Source organism: Bison bison, unplaced genomic scaffold (genome assembly GCF_000754665.1).
Source record: "Bison bison bison isolate TAMUID 2011002044 unplaced genomic scaffold, Bison_UMD1.0 scf7180017864500, whole genome shotgun sequence".
Taxonomy (NCBI): Eukaryota; Metazoa; Chordata; class Mammalia; order Artiodactyla; family Bovidae; genus Bison; species Bison bison.
In genome coordinates this window covers 2,767,233-2,785,042 of record NW_011495059.1, presented here as the reverse complement: position 1 = coordinate 2,785,042, position 17,810 = coordinate 2,767,233, and the positions used below count along the sequence as shown (strand labels likewise).

At 45.3% G+C, this 17,810-nt stretch overlaps 1 protein-coding gene across 2 annotated transcripts in view; it reads right to left on the bottom strand.

Moving 5' to 3' along the window:
* The window catches only part of CHD6 (chromodomain helicase DNA binding protein 6), a 151,832-nt gene that overhangs the window by 50,843 nt on the left and 83,179 nt on the right, over positions 1–17,810 (bottom strand). For both annotated transcript variants that reach the window (XM_010829137.1, XM_010829138.1), the window contains exons 17-18: positions 14,425–14,620; positions 599–763 (exon numbers count right to left, since the gene is read on the bottom strand). In XM_010829137.1, the coding sequence (XP_010827439.1) occupies positions 599–763; positions 14,425–14,620 (361 nt within the window). The remainder of the gene's footprint in view (positions 1–598; positions 764–14,424; positions 14,621–17,810) is intronic.

The window sequence follows — 17,810 nt, the reverse complement described above, 5'->3', positions numbered from 1 at the left end:
ATGTACACATATAGTGATTCACGCTGTTACACAGCAGAAACCAACACAGCATGGTACAGTAATCGTCCTCCAGTTAAAAATAAATACAAATATAAATTAAAAAATAAAAGTTTATTTACGGAAATGTTATCTAATGTTGGGCAGTCCTACCACCTAACTGCTCCTATGGATTCCCTTATCCATCTAGAGATGTAGAGATTCACCTCAGTAATCCTCTATTCCAGGGGATTGACCATCAAAGATGTGTGTGCATGTGTGTGTGCTCAGTCATGTCCAACTCTCTGTGACCCCTTTGACTGTAGCCCGCCAGGCTCCTCTGTCCATGGAATTCTCCAGGCAAGAATACTGGAGTGGGTGGCCATTCCTTTCTCCAGGAGATCTTCCCGACCCAGGGATCGAACCTGTGTTTCTTGCATGTTCTGCATTGGCAGGCAGATTCTTTACCACCATGCCACCTGGAAAGCTCCCAAAGATGTATGGCCTAACTCAATTTAGTGAAAGGGAACCTTACAACAGCCGTAGGAGCACAGGCTTCTGGCAGGTGGGGATCGGGGGGGGGCCCCCTTTCCGGGCCCAAGAGCAGCCCCAGCATACTCACGCCATTCGTGCTGCCCTTCCGGTTGATGTCCTGAAGGACGGCCTTGTCCAGGCCCAGCTTCAGGCTGGCCTTGTCGAACATTTCCCGCTCGTAGGAATTCCGCGTGATGAGGCGATACACCTTCACGGCTTTACTCTGGCCTATCCGGTGACACCGGGCCTGAGCCTGGGGAGGAAGGAGGGGCACACGCGTCAGGGCACCAGACAGGACAGTGGTAGCCCAAGGGATGGGGAAATGATGCTGTGTTCCACAGGGTGTGAGTGGCTGGCTCTCAGAAGTGGGAGTCATGGGACTGATTGTGGAGCAGAACTCACCCGTGTGCCAGCCATCCCTTCCAGAGTGCTCCTTTCACCTCCCGTTATTTATGGGGTGACCCTCGTGTGCTGGGATACAGTGCCGAGAGGGACCTGGCTTCCTCCCTCCCCAGCCTGCGGTCTGTGTGCAGGCACTCGGTCCCAGGAGGCTGCCTTGCTCTCTGGGAAAATGTGCCATTCAGAGCCAGCAAACCCAATAGTTAAGTTGTTTTCATTTTACCATAGAAATTTTCACACATAAGACAAAAGCAGAGAAAAGTATAAGGACCTCTTGTGGTCATTCTTATTTCACATCTCTGCTATGCCTTGATCCTCTAAGATTATTATGGATTATCATTTCATCTTCACATATTCCAATACGTATTTCTACATAGAAGGACTCTTGTAAGATATATTACTATGGCTAAACTTCAGAAAATCAACACTGAGTACTATCTAGCCAGTGTTCCTATTTCCCTGCTTATCTCATATATATGTTTTTAAGTTCACTTGTTTGGATCAAGATTCAAACGAAGCCCGTGTATTATAATTGGTTGATATATTTCAAGTCTCTTTTAATCTACAGATATTCCCTGCCTGTATTCTCTCCTTTTTTAAAATGCAACTTCTTTGCTGAAGAGACCAAACATCTCTCCTGTAGTTTCCCACAGTCTGTATTCTGCCACCTGTGCTTTGGCTGCATTATTGAACAGATTCCTCTGTTCCCTTTACTTCCTCTAAACTGGAGTTATACCTTGAGACTTGCTGAGGTTAAGATGTTACCTTTGGCAAGTGTATTTCACAGGTGGTGTATAAATTTCCATCAAAAGGTATATGATGTCTGATTTGTCTTTCTTTCGAAGTTGATGATCACTGCCTAGACTCATTATATCATTAGGGGCTACAATTCCCCTCTGATTTTTTGGTGACCCTGATGTACAGTTCATAAAGGAGAGACAAGCTAAATGTCTGGCTCTTTCTCTCTATATTTAATCAGTTTCCAAATGAACACCCTCCAGAAGTGACTAACAAAGATCTTTGTAATTAGTTTTTTAAGTAATACAATGAAAGTATGCATTTAAATAATACATGTGCCTTTTTTTTTTTTTTTTACTGCACTTACTGATGTTATTATTTTTAATGCTGTTCAAATATGGCCTGTGGGAACCTCTTCGTTGGCTCCTGGCTTTCTGAGGAGGACTAGAAAAAATTCTGATACTGCATTTGGAGGCATCAGTATAAACTCACAGTTGGGGTATGCTGTGTGTAAAGAAAAAGATATGGATATGTCTACACTTAAGTTCATATGTTACGTCAAAGACGAGCAGTCTCTGACAGCTCCTTTGCTTTCTGGTATAACATGTTCCATGCTCCCACTGCATATTTCTTGCCTAAACCCAGATTCAGCCCTCTTTTCAAGGATTCCAAGAGCCTCTTTTGCTCTAGTGGCCGTGAGGGAATACAGTCTGGATGCTCGCTGCCACTCGCTTGCTTGGTCATTGGTCCTGGGTCTACTCAGTGGGCAAAAGTACAAGTGTTTGTGTGTGTATAGTGTGTATGATCGTGTGCACACATAAGACCAAACACATCATGAAATCATACTGATAACTTTTAATTCCAGTTTGGGACTATGGGATTTTATCTTCCTTAACCACACATCTGTATCTCTTTTTAACCACGCTGAAAAGCTCAGTTCTCAACCATGCCAATATCATTGCCTATTTGATCTATCCCACGATATATAAAATACCAGGAAAATAGGATCATTATGATCCCTTCTCCCAAAAACATAATTACTGAAAACAATGTAAGGCTTATTGCCCTCCCACCCTAGGCCATGTCTCATTAAGTATGTACAGTCAAACTGCAGTGTTTTATACACATACTTGCAAATAGCTTTCTTTTTTATAGTGTCAAGATCGGCAATTCTAAAACACTTTCTGTGTAATCTAGGATTGAGCCGACTAGCGAATATACCGAGGGTAAGAGGAGTCAAGCTTTTCATTGTTGACAAAGGAAGTTACAAATATGGAAAGAAGAAAAACTAGAAAACCTCTCTGTGGTGTCAGACTGGATTTGGAGGTTATCAGTATTGTCATGGTTAGGTGTGCACGTGTGTGTACACAGCTACACATATACAGACATAGAAATAGACAGAATGTGTATTTATATGTTTAGGTAGACATATGCATGTATATACACACATATACGTATTTGAAGGCATCGTATGTATATATGCATATCTGGATTCCCTTTGTGTGTGTGTATTCTGGCTCTGTCCACTGAGAGGGCCTAGATACAATGGCATCCTAGTAGCAAAGAACACAACTAACTCTCAGATCTTGGTTTCTAAATTCCGTTCTCCATAAGAAGAACAAGGCCTGTCAGAGAAGTGATTAATTCTAGGGCCAGGGCAGTCAGTCTGAAACAGATCACTATGCCAGAATGTGAGGAAGAACTCAAAGGATGATGGAGACACATCAAAACAATACCTGAAACTTGAAGAGGCTTCCATTGGCTGGGTCTAGGACTAACTCAACATCAAAATAAATACAATGATGGACTATAACCCATTGAACAGAAGAAGAATCCATGAGTACATACTGACATAAATAAGCTAATGGGAGAAAAGGGAAGACTTTTTCATAGCATAGAAAGTCACTAACAAATGTAGAATGTTAGAAAATCAACACTTTGCAACCATCACAGTGATGACTGATCCAGGCAAAAAGGATCAATGGAAACTAAAGCCACTGGGCGAAACTTTGATGAGGAACAGTATATTTACATACTCTCAAAGCATCTCTCCAAAATTCCTTTTTAATTTCAGAGGGAAATGAGCAACTTCATAGTGGAGAAATCCAGCAGACGCCACTAACTGAGCTCAAAGTGCTTATTATCGACAAATGAATGTCGTGTTCCTGTAGACGTGACACCCTGAGAACGACCTATCACTGAAAGGTGTCACTGAACCTGAGCCCAGTCCTGAGGAAATGCAAACACAGAACAAGGGACCATCTAAAAAAACATACAGCCTGCACTCGTCAAAGACATCAAGGGGGTGGGAGAACAAGAAATATCAAGCAACTGATCCACTAAAGGAGACTGAAGAGGTAAGAGAACTAACTCTAATGGGTGATCCTGGTTTGGATCCTGGGGAGGAACGCTGAGTTGGCCAAAACGCTCATGCAATTGTGCAAAAAAACAAAAAAACAAAAACACAACTCTGAACAAACTTTTTGGCCAACCTAATAGCTAGAAAGGATGTTGAAAGAAATGATAAAATCTGAATATGGACGGTGGATCGGAGTTGTTGCTGTTCAGTCATTAAGTCGTGTCTAACGCTTTGCGACCTCATGGATTAATGTGGGGAGAAATGAAACCCTAAACATCAAAAGCAAAATCAAACAGTTGAATCTAGCTGTATATGACGTGGACAGCATAACCCCAAGAGAGAGATGACTTCGAGTGTTTGTATTTAATTTTTCAATACCTTCACTGTGATATAATTTCAGTTTACAACTCCAACATGCCCTTTATCCAGATTCACCATTTTGCCTCACTTCCTGTATCATTTCTGCCCTCTCTCCTGTCTCTCTGAGTACACACAAAGACATAAACACATCTGTGCACACACAGGCCACTTTTTGTCTGGAGCATTTGAGAGTAAGCTGTCCCGAGTGCTTTAGCCTTGCACACTACAGTCTCTTATATAACCACAGTTTAGTTCTCAGGATCAAGAAATAAGGATAGTGTCTCTACATTAATTTAACCATGTGGGAAAGAAAAAAAATTAAACCAAGTAACTTTGGAAAATGGTATTTTGATAACATACTTTAAGCCTAATGAACACTTTGGTCCAATGAAAAAGAAACCCAAACAAGAGGGGATAAGTGTGTATGTACAGCTGATTTCCTCTGCTGTACAGCAGAAACCAACACAACACTGTGAAGCACCTATACTCCAATAAGAAATAATGTAAAAAAACCAAAACACTTTAGTCCGATACTGCTGTTTAGTCGCTAAGTCGTGTCTCTTTTGTGGACTGTAATCCTCCCGGCTCCTCTGTCCATGGGATTTCCCCAGGGTAGGGTACTGAAGTGGGCTGTCATTTCCTTCTCCAGGGGATCTTCCTGATTCAGGGATTGAACTTGTGTCTCTAGGGCATCTCCTGCATTGCAGGCAGACTCTTTACCACTGAGCCACTGGGGAAGCTTTCAGAGAATATGGGTTAGTAATTCTGAAACTACTTGATCTATGCATATACTAAGACTGAACAAATGAGTAAAGGTATTGTATTATGATAATGAGACCAGGCTTCTCACAACCAGAGAAAGGAGTTACAAATATGCAAGAGTGCAGAAGGCTACAAGGAGTCCTTCTGTGTTGGGACAGGGATCAGAAATCTCACGACAGATGAACAGATACAGAAGGAATGCAGGTGTGTGGTACACGTGCTTGCGTCGGTACGCACACCTGTGTTTCCTAGCTGTCTGCCCGGGGAGTCTAGAAGCAGTAACACTCCAGTAGCCCGGCGTGCTCAGTCACTTCAGTCGTGTCCAACTCTCTGCGACCCCATGGACCATGGCCCTCCAGGTTCCTCTGTCCATGGGATTCTCCAGGCAAGAATACTGGAGTGGGTAGCCATTTCCTTCTCCAGTGATTAAAGTGTGAAGTGAGTGAAGTCGCTAAATCATGTCTGACTCTGGTGACCCCAAGGACTGTAGCCCAACAGACTCCTCTGTCCACGGGATTTTCCAGGCAAGAATACTGGAGTGGGTTCCCATTTCCTTCTCCAGTGGATGTTTCAGACCCAGGGATCGAACCCGAGTCTCCTGCATTACAGGAAGATTCTTTACCAACTGAACTATGAGGGAAGCCCCACAAACTGACAGAAACATGTCTAAAGGATAGGAGCCAACCTGAGGGGCTCCCAAAAGACCAAATCCATACAGAAAAATTATGAGAGTAATGGATTCTAACCTGTAAGATAAAATAAATATTCAGGAATCCATACCGATATGGGGACAAACAACAGCTGTTCTTTATAGTTAAGAGTCCAATTCCGACAGCAGAAGGAATGACTAAAATAGAAAATTACCATTAGCCAAACACACCATGGTATTAATTACTGAAGGCAAGAACCACTGGTGGATGCTAAAATTAATCGGCAAAAGTATGATAAGAAAACAGAGTATTTATAGCATCTCAAAATATCGCCTCCCAAGAAACTGACTATGTTTCAAGGTAAAAATAGTAACTTTACTGTGGAGAAACCTGGCAGACACCACCTCAACCAAGTAACCAAGCTTAACAATCATGAGTAGTAAGACAGATCGACATCACGTACCCCCTGAGAAGGACATAACATCACTTCTATGATATTCATGCCAAAAATGGATAACCTCAAATCTGATCATGAGAGAAACATCAGGCAAACCCAAAGTGAGAAACAATTCTACAAACAGCTGGTCAGTACCATTCAAAAGTGTCAAGGTCCTGAAAGATGAGGAAAGACAGGAGCTGTCACAGATTACAGGCGGCTAAGGAGTTGTAATTTCTAAAGGAAACGTGAGATCCTGAACTGGATCCCAGACCAGAAAAAGGAACATTTGCAGAAAAATGAAGGAATCTGAATAGGGTCTGTAGATCAGAGTACTGTCCCGATGCTTATTCCCTGGTTTTAGTAATCACACTGTGGTTACGGGTGCTGCGTGCTCAGTCACTCAGTCGAGTCTGATTCTTCGCAACTCCATGACTGCCGACTGTCAGGCTCCTCTGTCCATGGGATTTCCCAGGTAAGAATGCTGGAGTGGGCTGCCATTTCCTTCTCCAGGGGATCTTCTCAACCCAGGGATCAAACCTGCATCTCCTGCTTGGCACACGGATTCTCTACCACTGAGCCACCTGGGAAACGTGTATGGTTATACAAAATGATAACACAAGGGAAGCTGGGCAAAGGATCTTAGAATGTTGCACTATCTTGCACTTTTTACTTAAAATGACTTCAGAATAAAAAGTTTTTAAGAGATTTTGTTTTATAATGGTATATTTAGGATGGTTCCAAAGTTGAATATACAAAAAGGCATTTTCAGAAAAACTAGTTTCTATACATCACTTCTCTGTTCTCTCACCCTGACCCCTTCCCCCAGTAGGTAACCATTTAAAATGAAGGCTTTTGTTTACCTCTCCATGGCAGGGGAGGCATGACAGATAGACAGACATCCAGCCTTTTTAGATAAAGGCTGGCATACTACATTTTTTCTACCTTATTTTTTTCAGCCAACAATATCTTCAGGAGATGACTCCACAGCAGTGTGCAGAAATACTTCCCATTCTTTTATTAGAGCTGAGTGTATTATCTTAGTCAACTTAAGTCTCCTACGGATAAACAACTAAGTTGTTTAGGTTTTGGCTATTACAATTAGTTGCCACACCTTCTTTTACTGTCTTTAGTGGTAGTAAATCTTTATTATTAGGAGGGAATCTGATGGCCAGCCCTGGTAAATAAAGGACATGATCAAGGTACGTCATATGCTTTTATGGATTATAGAGACTATAAAGCAGTAGTAATACGTGGTTCCTGCCAAAGCAGGAGATGCAGGTTCAATCCCTGGGTTGCGGAGATCCTTTGGAGGAGGAAATGGCAACCCACTCCAGTGTCTTGCCTGGAGAATTCCATGGACAGAGGAGCCTGGCAGGCTATAGCCCATAGGGTCACAAAGAGTTGGACACGACTGAGAGACTAACAACAACTGTGGTCATTAAGTACTGGCATTGATTTTCTTATTTTTTTGGTTCATCTGGTATTGAGGGAAAATTACAAGAGGGAGTTTCAGAAATGTTCTGAGCAAAAGTCTAACAGAGCTGCAGACATCACCAACTTATGACCTTCTTAGAATGGACATCCCCATTGGTCCTTGCTACCAGCATCCTGACTCTTACACAAGGGCAGCCACGTCTTCGGCTGAGACCGTTTCCAGCCTCCCAGAGTCAGCCAGGTGTTACGGTTCTGGACAAGGACATGTAACGGCAGTCAGCCCGGACTAGCTGGAAAAGTTCTGCTCTCCTGAAAAAAGCATCACGCCTTCCTTCCTTATTCTCCCTACCCGGGGTTTGAAGGGTCCATCCTGGAACCAAGAGCGTGTAAACCATACTCATGGAGGCTGATGGAGCAGCGAGACAGAGGAACCCGGGACTCTCCAGTCAGCATGGAGCCACCTGACTAGTCCTGGGATATCTATCTCTGGACTCCTTGCCAATTGAGGAAAACACACCTCTGCTGGGGGCACGGGGGTGGGGGTGGGCAGGGGGTGCTGTCACAAGTAGCTGGGGGGTACCAGGAGACCAAGATGACTTACTGAAGATAACAGGGTGAATTCTGTCCCATTTAAGAGCTTGTCATTTCACAATTCATACACTCCTTATTTTCCTTATCAGAACTCACACACACACACACACAAAACTTGGTAGAAAGAGGAACATTCAGAACTAAGGCAGCAACTGAGATGAAGTCCAAACGAAACACATTACAAACACAGAACCTCTGCTGGAGTCAGGCCCCTGTCCCAGGCAGTGGTGCTACCCCTTCACCCCACAACCTCCACCCAGGGGAAATCAGAGCTCCAGTGCTCCTGCATGATTTGAGAGCTCGTAGGTTTTCTCTACTTTTTAATACCAAGAGCCTCTGAGAAACATACGAGATACAAGTAGTCATGTTCAGAAAAATTTTAAATGGGTACAGATCCCAATGACTGCGATGGGAAGACAGAGCGAGTCTCAGATTTCCAACTGATTCCAGCCCTCAATTCACGGTGCTTAGGTGCAAGTCTAGAACCTTATATCACGTCTCTACAATCACATGAAAATTCAAAGGTCGATATGAAGAACCAGGCAAGCTGTTCATTCCTCTCTTGACCCTTATACTACTTCTTCAAATGATTAGCTCTATGACATTTTAAAGGCATGTTTTAAAAAATCCTTTAAAATACTACTTGTACCTTAAAGAAAATTTACATCATCAGAGAGGTTAAAAGAATTTCCCAGAGTGCCCTCTAACTCAAGCACTGTGAGCATGCTGGGATACTCTGCCAGTTCATGACACACACGAGTTACATCTCAAACCCAGCGGTTTGACGTTTCTCCTGGTACTCTGTAGTCTGTGTCCGCGGGCTACCTACTCATCAGAGGAGGACTCAGGGGCCCTCAGTGCAGTATGAACCAGGGCCCCAGGAAGCTGCCTCCGTTCAGCCATCTCCTTTGCAGGCCTACTTTGGAATCTGAAATTTCCAGCTCCAGACTTATTTCTGGGGGAAAGGCACATTTCCTCTGACAATGGAAACATCTCCGGGGAAGAGCACAGGTGTCGGCCCACCACGCTGTGTTTCCACTGTGTGGTTCCAAAGTCCTGCGCGCTTCTGCTTCCCCAGGGCCTGGCCTTGTGTGGAGCACTCCTAAAAGTGTCTCTTGGTCAGGCAAGAGCTGGGTGAGGACAGGAAGGAAGGAGAGGTGAGCGAACAGCCTGGGAAAAGGGAGCCTTGGGGCAGCAGAAAAGAGGAGCAGGGGGTGAGATGGAGAGTACACTGAAGACAGGGGCAGGAGAGACCTCAGAGGAGCTTGGCTCACTTAATCGGGGACTCACGCTCTACCGTGAGCACCTCCATCTGTGTCAGGGGTGCCACCAGCGCTCCCCCCACTCTAAGAGGCCACACACCTTGTCCCCTCTGTCTGGAACATTCTTCCTACTGATTTTGTATCCTCAGATTCCCACTCCCACCATTCGGATCTCCCCCAAGATGTCACCCTCCTGAAGAAGGCTTCCTAGCTACCCTCTGAATCAGGGCGCCCAACCCCCGTCACTCGTGTCCTCTTACCCTGTGTGGTCTCTGTGTATCGCTGTCTGGACTGTCTGACTTATTCTTCCCTGTTTATTGTCTGCTTCCCCCACTAAGACGAAGGCTCCAAGAGAGCACACGCCACGGGTCTTGCTCACTGCTGTGTCTTTGGCAATTTAAACATGCCCGGCACATTCTGGCACATCCCAGCATTCAATAAACAGTCACTGAGCACCTGGACCACATAACGGAGCAGTCACAAAGTCTTCCTTTCTTCTAGCAAAGAAAAGTGAACTCGATGCAGTTCAGTCCTCCAAGTCACGGGCACGCACACTATCAGTATCAAGAGGTGGTTCCAGCAGAGGCAACGGCCACCAGGGACGAGCCCCTCTCCCCACCCAGAGCAGAGTGTCAGGTCCCCGCTCCTCTGGCTGGGTTCCCTCCTCCCTTCCCAACCCTCTGCAGAGGCCACATCACCTGTGGTTGTGCTCTCCGCCAGGATGCCCGCACCCAGGCTTCCTGAATTCCCCCCTTTGGGGCTTATCCACAGGAAGGACGGGACCCGGGCCACCTTACCACTGTTACCATGCAGCCTCTGCAAGGGTGGCATGTGCCCTCAGGGCTGGAGTGGCATTGGCTTTTTAAAACACATATATTTCTCGAGCAAGTCCTAAAACATATATATTTCTCTAGTTCAATCCCCAAAGCACAGAAAGCTCCAGCAAAAAGATCAGAAGGCTGAATGAATGAACTTTCAATAATTGTCAATGAAAAAGCACTGGAAAAGGCAACACTGCGCTCTGACTTGGGCTGAGTTTTCAGACAGTGCAGCTCTGTTTCACGGCCATGGACGCTGGCTTTTCTGCAGCCCTGCCCTGGGGACTCGGGCTGACTTCAGCCGAGCCCAATCGCCCTGCCACTCCCGCCCCATCCCAACCTGGTCAGCTTCCTTGTCGAGGCTCAGAGGGGGTCTGCCTAGGATCAGTCGAGAAGCAGTATGCTAGCAATCCCTGCCTCCCCACATTGCCCCGACTCCGGAGGAGCACGGACCGCACCAGATCCGCCCAGGCTGTTTGAGATCACAGTGAACCCTGAAGTTCACTATCTGAACTTGACCTCTGGAGCTACGCTAAAATTTCACTGGCACAGAAGGTAAGACCATGTTCATATGGGACTCTCTTTTTGTGTTCCTGATACTTTTATCAGGTAGAACGTGCTTCAATCCACTCGTAAAGGAATGTTCTATGCCACACCGGTTTTCCAAGAAGAATACGATCATCTTTAATCAGGGTAGGAATTGTGGCTCTTCAATAACCATGAAGAACTACAGATGACCGAAACCTTTCACTCATATACAGAAAATGTCAGAATACGGGCATATGTGTGAACGACTGTGTGTGTTGATATGACCCAACTGGCTAGCAAGGGCAGTACCCGGGAACGGTCAGGTTGAGTTTTCCGCTCTGTTAGGGACAGGAATGCATTTCACCGATGTTCACAGCTGATTTAGCTGCAGTCCTGTGAACCACACGCTGGTCTTGGCACCCCAGTCTCCAGACTTTGTTTTCTATATCACATTCCCAGCACGTGGGTGAAGGGTAAATGCCAGGGAGACTGTGCTGAATGCATCGTTTTGGGGGGGCATAGTCTCAGCCCTTGTACTCCCCTTCCCATGCCAGGCAAGCCAAAAACACCCTGCTCCATCTCTGGGGGGCAGCTCAGAACAGCCCACCAATAACCACAGACCCAGTTCCCTACCCTAAAATTACTCTATGCATTCCAATTCTTTCATTTCTACCTAGTCTGATCAGATGTCTCAAAAACAAAGGAGAGCTCTCCCTTGGTTACAAAAATGTAAATAAAAATAATCCCAAAGGCAGCCAGTCTGGGAGACCACAAGTTGAGGAATTCTAACTCTAACGTGGACCTGGGGCTGTTCATTGACACCGTCATTCATGATCTTCTGCACGTTCTTGGACAAGTGCCTGCCTGAATCGTCCGAGTGCTCACGGTCCTTGTTTCTCCACCAAGGCTGAGTGTTAGAGGAAGTTCAGAAGCTGACTCAGCATACGAAACCCTCACACAACCCAACTTCAGTCTGGACATCCCCACTCATTCCTTGACTCATCTCTTTCGACTCCCCCAGCAGTGGACACTAACAATGGCCATTCCAAAGCTGCTCCCTTCTCCCTGTGAGAGCCCTGCCCACCCCATCTGACCAGACCAATCCATCACCTGAGGGGTGACTGATGTACCGCCTTCAGGCCTAGACATTCTCACTCTTGCTCATTCCATTTTTGGCACTGCACCATCAATGTCTAGATGCCTCTGGCTGTGACCCATCTCTAAATGCCAGCCCTATGCTTTTACTTTCCTTTTGCAAGTCCTTCAGGCGTGCCCAGCTAACAGAGCCTCCAAATGGCCCCCACCACCGGCCCAGGTACCGAGCCTCATCGTCAGTTGAGCTCTGTGAAGGAGCACGGAACTTTACAGCTGTTGAGAACTTACGACTTAAGGAATCATCTGCTTCAGGGTTGGCAAACATCTTCTCTAAGAGTAAATATTTCAGATGCTTTGGGCTATGAGGGCCCTGTTTCAACACTCAACTCTGCTACTGTAACATGAAAGCAACCAGAGATAACACAGACACAAATGCGTGGGGTTACAGTCCAATCAAACTATTTTTAAAAACAGGCAGCTAGCCCACAGGCAGTAGTCTCCTGCCCCCATTAGGTTCCTGCTGCTGACCTTGTCAAATACTAGTTTCTACCGATTTTAGGCACCATGGTTTTGAGTATGTTAACTCCTTTAAAACTTGGTGATTCATTATATCTAGCAACTCTTTTTTTTTTTTTTGGTGGCCTCGCAGCTTGTGGGATCTTTGTTTCCCCAACAGGGATGGTACCTGCGCCCCCTGCATTGGAAGCACAAAGTTATTATCACTGGACCTGCCAGCAAAGTTCAGCAGCTCATCCTGGACCCAAATATCCTATCACCAGCAGAAAGGCCTGATGGTGAGCTGCTCGTTGGATGCTGAACAATGTGCCACAAAACTTGTTTTACGATGATTTTTTACCCCTGAGTTTTATCCAGTTGTCACCAACACGATAATTCAGAGCACTGCTATTTTAACTAGGAGACTGTTTTCTTCCAATAAAACGCTATTTGGAAACTCGTTAAATGAAAAGGATAGAGCAGACTGATTCTGTGTGACGTGGTGGGCAGGGAAGAAGCCAGATACCCATCACCTTAGCTCCCTTTCCCTGCATCCCTTCCCTGGCAGTACCCTCTAGGGCACCTCTTCAGTTTGGTGAAACAGCAGCCTTCAAGCTTCTCCTATCAGTCACTCTTATCAGTATCAGGAAACAGGCTCTGAGGTCCCGCTGTTCTCCCCACCACATACTCATACTCTGAGGGTCAGCAGATATTCCAGGAGCCAATACACAGTGGGATGAAGCGTGTCATTAATGGTAATGGATGCAACTCTGGGATCTAAAATGGTCTTCTTGACAAGTCAGAATCTTTTGGACTGACTTATTGTGCAATCTAGCTAAAATGTCATTTTTTTCTGAACCAGAAGGATCAGCTCTGTCGTTTTCTTGTTTGTTTACATTTGCTTTTAAAATGCATTAACTCCAACCCTTGCAAGCCAGTCATTTTTTAAAACCAAATATTATTCAATTTGGTTAGAAAGAACAAATTTAATCTGCAAATACAGTTAAGTCCCCTACAGGTGAACCTTCTGGTGGTGAGCTTTCAAAGATGCGAACACGCGTCTGGTTCCAGCAGGAACCAGAACCTGCGTGAAGCTCTGCCTCCTACTGCTGGCGGCCCTTGAGCTCTGCCATCTCCCTCCTCTGCCTCCTCCAGTCAGTAATTCTTCTTGCCCATTCGCTCGGTGCCAAGCCCTGTAAGCCAGCTGCTGTACTATACTACTGTACTTTTCAAGGCACTGCGGTATAAGATTAAAAATATTTCCTCTCTTTTCTGTGCTTGTTTGTTTTTATTAGCTATTATTTGTGTGAAAAGTTATAAACCTATTGCATCACAGTACTATACAGCTGAATGTGTTAGTTGGGTACCCGTGGTAACTCTGTTGGACTTAACAAACAAATTGGACTTACAAACGCGCTCTTGGAAATGAACTCATTCATATGTAGTAGGGGACCCATACTTAACTGGCCACACTGACTCTAATGTGCTACATTAAGTGGGGAGCAAAGGAACTAATGAGGATGCCTCAGTCACCCCAGCCACACCAGGGAACCTTCCCACACCTCTGGGTCATCTTCATGTGCTGTAAACGACATACAACTACCTCACAACCGAAGTGAGTGAAAATGCCAGAATCAATCCATATGTCAAGAATTAGAAAATTACTCAAGCTTAGTATCTTTCTTTATATGTCTGATAATAACAATGAAGAGTAGCTCTACTCTACATTTTGGAGGCTACCACTGTGAAATACCATTTGATTTATCATAAAAGAAAAAAAACCACTCTGATTAGTGGGAAGGCTCGACATTCACTTCCTCCTTAGTTGTGCCCCCGGACCAAGGCCCTGAGCCTGCCATCCGGCCAATGCTGCAGCAGTAGCATGGAGCATGGCAGACTCTCTCTCTACAGCCAAGCCAGGCCCTGTCGTGAGGTGCTTAGATTCAGGGACAGCTAACGCAAACAGCAATCATCCTATGGTTACCTGCAAGTCATTTTGTGGGTTCCAGTCTGAATCAAATATGATGCAGGTATCGGCAGCTGTGAGATTGATCCCCAGGCCTCCCGCTCGCGTGCACAGAAGAAAGACAAAGCGGTCTGAGTCTGGCTTACAGAACCGGTCGATGGCTGCCTGGCGCAGGTTTCCCCGTACTCGCCCATCAATTCGCTCATAGGTGTATCTGAGGGGACCCAAACGAACGAAAGCCCAGGTGTTAATCATGACTTCAGTGGAGAACAGGCAACAACGCAGGAAGCTGGCGACTAACGGCCTTACACCCCTCACTTCTACGTATGGACCCAGTGTCAGCAGTCTAGAAAGAATCCCCCCTCTCTGTATGCAGCAGGGCAGACGCCTGAAACCGCGCTGCAAAATGTACCCCCTCTCAAAACAAACAGAAACCAAACCAAAACAAAAAACCAGCCACAGACTACAGAGGACTAGAGGAGCTGTAAACAAAGTATCAATCCCCACTGCCTGGGCAAATTTACTCTCGGTGTTTCCCAATTTTCTTGTACTGAATCTAATCATAAGATCGGGAAAGAAAAATAAAAGCCTCAACCATCTTTTAGTTGAGCATGTAGCATGGAATCAGAGTTCGAATCAGGCTCTATCTGCTTTTGGATGGACTGAGAATGGGAGGAAGACAGTATGGACAGGCTGTCTTGTTACGTCTCGGTTGGTCATTTCTACCCTAACAGTTCCTCGAGGTTCTAGAAGTAGAAAGCAACGCCTCCAAGTTTATAGCTGAAACCAAGTTCTTGTGGGCAATATGTTGCCAAGCACATAGGGAGAAATCATAAGAAAGGTTTCTGAGCTGAGTCAGGTTGGAAAGAAGCCAGAAGAATTTTTAGAGGAAAATACAGTGAGGAAATAAAACTGAAAGTTATTAAGAAGGCACATACCTGTGTGGAAAGTTAAGAAATAAAGGTGGACAGCATTGAGTAGGAGAAGGTAAGAGAGTAATTACTTTGGGAGCCTAGAACCACCTTCAAAAAATCAAAAGGTACGTTTAGGATGGAGATCGTGTAATTAGCACAGAATTAAAACAATGCCAATCTGGGTAGCTGCTGAGTCTTATCTTTTCTTATCTACCCCTTGACAATGGACAAATTAATATGAGGATGCTACCCTGGGCCCAATTTTGACCAACAAGTAAGAACTGGTTGGTTAAGTATAAGTAATAGGAACCAAGTGAGAAAAGAATCAAGTTACCCTAGACTCCACCATAGCCAAGAACGTGAATCCTGATGAAAATCTCAGTAGCCCAGAATCTGGGAAACTAGATTGCTAAAAATGGAGATTAATGACTGGTAAGAGACTAAGGACAGATCCTGAGGGGTAGACAGCTCTGGGTGGGGGTGGCTCTAGATAACTAAATTTGGTGATATAACCCTGCCATCTTTGAAAGTGAAAGTGTCAGTCACCCAGTCATGTCTGACTCTGCGACCCCATGGGCTGTAGCCTGCCAGGTTCCTCTGTCCACAGGATTCTCCAGGCAAAAATACTGGAGTGGGTAACCATTTCCTTCTTCAGGGGATCTTCCCAACCCAGCGATGGGACCTGGGTCTCCTGCACTGTAGGCAGAATCTTTACCATCTGAGCCACCAGGGAAGAGGAAAATCCACACGAGAAATCACCCAAGGAAATACAGGGAGAGACACCAGACCAACTCAGGCTCAGAAGGGAGATGTACAAGGCAAAGAGCCAAGTCCAGAAACCGCCTTCCCTTCACGAAGCTGTAGTGCACCCCCATCTGGAATTACAGATGCAGAGCTTTCCTTTCTTCTTCTTTTTTAATGCAATTAATTTAAGAATAATACATGAGGCGATAGAAGCAAATAAATAAATAAAACACAGTACAGGATTGTCATGAAGGTAGGCTAAGGAGATTCTGTCTTACACTAAAAGCTAATGGTCATAAGTTGAATTCTACAAAACTATGAAGCAATTAGATATATTATCATTGTTATTTACAACAGCCACAGCAACAATATTCACAGCAAGCTCTGAAGTGTCAAGCTCGGTGCCAGGCGCTGTGATACATGCATTCTTTATATTCACTTCTTGTAATAATCCCATGAGGTAGTTTCCCATTTTACATTTCAGAAAACATCAAAAACAAACAAACAACCAACCCCCAAAGACAAAATGACCCTCAAACAACATAACCTGCTCGGTCACCTAGCTGATGAGTGAGATCCCTCTGACTCAGAGTCCACCCTCTTAGTCAGGTTGCTGTGTGGCCTTCGTAATGTACCCTACGTGTCTATGCAGCAGGAAGATTTCCCTAACAACTTAGAAGAGAAAATTAAAGATAAAGAAGCACCTCTGGAAACCAGTTAATTCTAGTAGAAGGTGAGAACAGACGCTACAGGCATCAAACTGGCTGTGATGAACCGATGCCCTGAGGACCTGCCCTGAGTTACTCCTACGTTTGGCTGCGTGTGTGACGCACTGGGCAGTGGAAGCAGCACAGCGCGTGGAGTCGGAAGGCAGGACTGAGATTCAGTTGAATGCTGGCTGCCAGCGCCCCAGCATCACACGTGTGCACAGTCAGTGCTGCAGGCACAGAGCACTCGATGTTCTTTGACAAGACACCCCTCAAGCATCAGAGAGGAGCCAGATGCCCGAGGATCTGAGTGAGGCAGGGAACGAGCATCGTATGAAGGAGGCGGAGAAACCAATAAATACTGATGATATGGTTCGGCAATCACTTAGGGAAAACATTCCCGTAAAATTAGGTAGTGTTTTGGCCAGAGATGATAGAACATAGTTTTAGAAATTGTCCAGGATGAGTGGAACATTACTTCTCATTTCTATCACTTACTCGGTTTTGAGGGAGTGTGCTCAAAGAACACAAAACTGCAGTAAAAATCCAGTGATTTCAGAGTTCAATTAAATCGTTCCTCACTCCCCTGACTTCTGAGCCAGATCCGTTCGCTCTTGCCCGTACCCTTGTACGAGTATGGCACAGAATTAAATGGGAACAAAACCAAATCGACAGCTGGCGTGGCGACGAGGCTCAGGAACAAAGAAAATCTCGAGGGCTAGTAAGTCTGAATGAGGAAATTACAGACATCATAAAATTTTCCACACCAAACATTGGTATAGCAGTTAACCCTCTGTGTCAACTGCATTCTGAGTGAAATCCCTAGGAGTTGATGTGGTTCATCAAACGGTAATTCTGAGTCGCTGTCAAACATCAACAAGAAGCAGGTGGCACTCTGGAAAACCTCTGTGTGTTTGGGAGGGAGGGAGGGGGACAAAAACTCGCTTTTGGCACAACAGGAAATGCTGACCTCAGAAGGCCTGAAGGGAAATGAACAATCTCGTCTCCCAGCAATAACCCAGCTAGGAAAAAATAAAGA